Source organism: Momordica charantia (genome assembly GCF_013281855.1).
Source record: "Momordica charantia cultivar OHB3-1 chromosome 5 unlocalized genomic scaffold, Mcharantia_2.0 BLBB01000005.1, whole genome shotgun sequence".
In the NCBI taxonomy this organism is placed as follows: Eukaryota; Viridiplantae; Streptophyta; class Magnoliopsida; order Cucurbitales; family Cucurbitaceae; genus Momordica; species Momordica charantia.
This window is the reverse complement of record NW_028275163.1, coordinates 5,835,006-5,839,778: the sequence shown is the minus strand read 5'-3', so window position 1 is coordinate 5,839,778 and position 4,773 is coordinate 5,835,006. Positions and strand designations below refer to the sequence as shown.

Below are 4,773 nucleotides of genomic sequence, written 5' to 3'. Positions count from 1 at the left end.
GTTCCCGTCGCCGAACAGTTCGTTTCCGTTCTACCGTTGTTCCATTTCTGTTCACTCTTTGGTCTCTGGTCCCCACCTCCGTTTTTCTCCGTCGCCGGAGAAGTTCGTCTCTGTTTATCCCGATCGAAAAGTTTGCATTCCAATATTTCCTAATATATCATAATGTTGAAAACCTTGTTTTTTTTTGTTTGTACTGTTAAACCCTTTTCTTGTACTGTTTTTTTTTTTTTGTATATATTCCAATATATACTAATGTTCATTCCATACCCAACTAGTATCCAATAGTTGTATATATAGGGTTATATGGAAATATATCTCACAGTGAGTTTGATCTTAGCATACAAAGCACCATAACAAATTTGTGCATTTTCCTTTTTGTGTGTAGGGGATATATCTTATCATGGTTGTCTTGCACTTTTTACCTTTTTGTGTATAGGGATATATTGAGATATATGAGATATATGGGGAAAAAAGTGCTCGAACAGAGAGGAACCTATTGAATCAAATTTGAAATGCGTCCGGCGGTGACTTCCAAAAACCGGTGGGAATTTACACATGAAGAGAGATGAAATTGGATACTTTTTTCCAAATTAATGGTAAATCATGGGAATAAATCTTTTTTTGAAGGAATGAATCGTTTGGGCCCACAATCATTAAAGGAATATGATTACAATTGAGGGGTTCAAATTTTTTAAATTTAAAAAAAAAACTATAATAAAAGTAAATGTAATAAATAAGGGTAAAATCGGTATTATAAAAAAATCCTACATCTAGAAATCTAAAAGTGTAAAATTGGAAAACTTTAGACATTTGTAAAATTAAGTTTAAGTTCGAAGACATAATTATCTCTAAATAAAAATACATAAGATTATGTCTAAACGTCCTATGAATATTATGATAGCTTATACATGCTAGATTATAATTCATCCCTTAATCAAATCATAATTTTGAGTTAGTACTCAATAGTTTATTCTTGCCAAAACGAATATAGCTCAGCCGTAATTGGCATATACCTCCGACTATGAGATTGTGAGTTTGAATCTCCAAACTCGTGAACCGCTTTTGGTGAAATTACGTATTTACCCTTCTTCTACCCCTCTTCTCTTGCCTGATCGTCTTTTATCACCAATTTCCATAGTCCGAATCTCCTTCTTCTCGGGCCTTTTAACGATTTTGTCATAATTTCAGCAAAAGCTGATATCATCAAATGCCTAAAAAATTGGTCTGTGAGAAACGCTTATTTATGCGATTTTCCCTTTGAAATCCCTCCTATCAAATACCAAAACAAGAAACTTTTAACTTAAATTTTGTGAAATATTTTATTAAAATCTTAACACAAAAACAACTATAGGAACTAAACTCTCTATAAAACATAGAAGATATAGATGATTAATAATAGTTCTAATCGGTGGTTGGTTGGACTAAAAGCGTTTAAGATAAATTGATTTTATGTGTTCAAATTCTATATTGACCACTTACCTTATGAATTAATTTCTATGTATTTTTCGATATCTAATTTTGTAAGGTTATACGACTGGTCGTGAGATTAATCGAAATGCGTGTAAATTGTATCGGACTGTTACGGATATTATTAGAAAAAACAAAAAGATTAATAGTACTGACCCAATTATTGACTGCTGTGCAAATTTCCATTTAAACTTTTAGATTAAGTGGATTTAGTTTGCTGATTCAATTTCATCAATTATTTTTTTTCAGTTCCATCGTTTATATCTTAATATTAATTTTTTTTCCAATTAAGTCCCGTTACCACGAAATGTCAAAAGAATTAATTGATGAACTGACAACGTAATGTTGAAAATTGTCAGATGTATTAATTGAGTTGAAGTTATTATCCTCCATGCTTTTAATTCGATGAAATAGACATTAAAAAGACGAAGGAGCCCTTTGATTGTAACCATTTTACTTTTACTTTTCTATTTCTAAAAATTATGTTTGATTTTGTACCAGTAAGTTTTTTACCTATATATATATTTTTTCTTTTTTTTTCTTTTTCTTTTTTAAGAAAAGACATCATACCCTTCATGTGAGAAGAAAGTTTTTCACCTATCTTAAAAACATATTTGAATTTTTTTGCCATATTTCAAGAACAAAAATTAAAATAAGTTTTTGAAAACTACTTTTTTTTTCCTTTTGTTTTGTTTTTTTTAGATTTACCTAGATTTATAATAACTATATAACAAAATAAAGGAACACATGAATGATAAATGATGTTTTCCAAACTTAATTTTTAATACAATAGAAAACCAAAATTGGATATCACTTGAGATCTTTAATTATTTATATGACATAGAATATGGCTCGAAATTTTTTGTTATTATAGAAAATTAATCCGTTAAATTATGTTGATATGCTGACAATTAACATTGATAACCTCATGAAAATTCATTTTTTAATTCGCATATCTATCATATTTCTTTTAGTGTCGAGTGATTTAAAGAGAGCAAAAAGAAATTGAAAAAAATTGTTGTACCAAAAATTGTGAAAAAAAATCCAAATATTATAGACTAATTAAATAATATATTTAGCCTTTTTTTTATCTGTCTACATGGAAACAAAATACATACATCTTAACTAATCTCAACTAATCTCAGGAAACAATCGAGTCCGCAGAAATGAGGATGAGAATATATGAAGGAAAAAATAATAATAATAAAAAATAAAATAAAATAATGTTGTAGAGGAAATATAAAATTCATTGTTATTACTTATTATTCATTATGCTAGTTTGGAAGAATTTATGACGCAGTGAATGAAAAGCAAGCCAAAGTGACCAAAGCATCGTCTCTTCCACCTCGACATGTCGGCCATCTCTTCTTCTAGTTGTAGTATCCATTTTAAATTATGATGAAATTATATATTTATACACTAAATTAAAAGGTAGAAATCAAATCTCTTTTTTATATCATATCTTATATTATATGATGTGATGCGATGATGCGATGCATAACTACATGGTCATAATTATTATTATTTTAGTGGTGGATCCAGAATCTTTTTTATAAGAATTTAGTAGATAAAAGAAAAAAATGTACTAGATAATTAATCTCTAAATTATCAACTTCTTTTCGACATTGCAAAATTTAAATTAAAATTTATATAAAAGAAAAACAATTGGAAATAAAAATAGTAAAATATATCTATTATAAATTATTATAAATTCTTGTTATGTCTTTAACTTTTCAATTAGGGATTCTTAATATTCCCACTTTATTTATTTTTTTTCAAAAAAATATTCTTCATACTTCCCAATAAATAAATTTTTCAGTAGTTCATCTTTCGAAATACATAAAAACAACAGTTTCTTTTTGGTGATTCAAATCAACCATTTTTTTGTTATTATAATATATCATCATCTCTAAACTTGTGTGATTTTATTTATCTTCCTTATCTTTATATGTTTCTGAGCGTACTTTTGATCACATAATTTAATAATATTATAGCATTATAATTATTTGCCTATATATAACTTAGTTATAATTGGAAAATTATTAATTGGACAAAAATGTAAAATCCCACATCCAATGGCATACATTATTACACCATGTGAGAGAGTAGACCCTCTCTATAAATAAGTCCAAGAGGAGACATTGATGGCATTGCTTTATATTATTCCATCTTTCTTGGCTTAAAACTCCTAATAACTTGTACTTCCAAAAAAACCAAAAACCATGAATGATCTCTGTGGAAAGTTGGTGGTGGATGTTCCCATCAAAGCTTCAGCTTCACAGTTTCATGAAATATTTCACCAAAGACCTCACCATATCTCCAATGTCTCCACCGACAAAATACAAGGCGTGGATCTTCACGAAGGTGAATGGGGAAAAGTTGGCTCTATCATCTGCTGGAACTACTTTCATGGTTTGGTTTTTTCTCTATTCTAAATTATTCGAATTGTCCGTTTGGTAACGTTTTCAAAAATTTGTTTTTTTATTGTTTATATGGTGGTGTTGATTAATACCCCTTGTTTAGATGGGAAGAATTCAGTGGCAAAGGAGATAGTGGAAGCAGTCGACGAAGAGAAAAATTCCATAACTTTCAAAGTGATTGAGGGGGACCTTTTGGAGGAATTTAAGAGCTTCAAGCTTACAATCCAATGTGTTCCAAAGGAAAAGGGAAGTGTTGTTCATTGGACTTTAGAATACGAGAAACTGCACCCTGAGATTAAAGATTCTCATACCTTGCTTGAGTTTGTTGTTGCTGTCTCTAAAGACATCGATGCTCACCTTATGGAAGTTGCTGAGGCATGATTGAAGAACATTGATTGGGGTTTTACTATATGCTTTTAATTCTATGTTTAAATAATAATGCATGTACTGTGTATATGCACATGTTATGTTTGGGTCTGTATACTATGCTATATATCTCTAAGTTTGAGAATAAATATGTGAAATATTGTGCATGTTTATTACTCTTGTATGTGGAATGGGAATAAAATCCCTACGGTTAACTAGTTGCGTCACCTATGACCCCATTCGGAAAAAACCAATCTATGATCCCACTCTTCCTCATTTATTAATAATTTCATAATTTTTTAATGTGAAATTACCTAGTACCTCATGTTTCAAAATCAAGCATCTCTCCCCCCACAAATCTCTTTGCAATCTTTATTCCCTCCACAAATCTCTCACAATAATTAATTACAACCCTAAAAAAATCTAATTTTTAAAGAAAAATATCTAACTCAAATAGTAAATTAAAAGTTTAATATGGAAAAAATTGAAAACATACATAATTACATAAGATTTGTGCGAA

General features: G+C 29.2%; 1 protein-coding gene across 1 annotated transcript; it reads left to right on the top strand.

Annotated features, from left to right (window-relative positions):
* Positions 1–3,614: 3,614 nt before the first annotated feature.
* On the top strand, positions 3,615–4,426 carry LOC111009301 (MLP-like protein 31). Its single transcript, XM_022282353.2, has 2 exons — positions 3,615–3,879; positions 3,991–4,426. The coding sequence occupies exons 1-2, from the start codon at positions 3,690–3,692 to the stop codon at positions 4,266–4,268; spliced, it is 468 nt and encodes a 155-aa protein (XP_022138045.2). The 5' UTR covers positions 3,615–3,689; the 3' UTR covers positions 4,269–4,426.
* Positions 4,427–4,773: the final 347 nt, after the last annotated feature.

Bases quoted from the DNA above. Each gene is read 5' to 3' on its own strand.
- LOC111009301 (XM_022282353.2), top strand. From the start codon at position 3,690: ATGAATGATCTCTGTGGAAAGTTGGTGGTGGATGTTCCCATCAAAGCT. The intron at 3,880-3,990 runs GTTTGGTTTTTT...CCCCTTGTTTAG, and splicing joins CTGCTGGAACTACTTTCATG to ATGGGAAGAATTCAGTGGCA.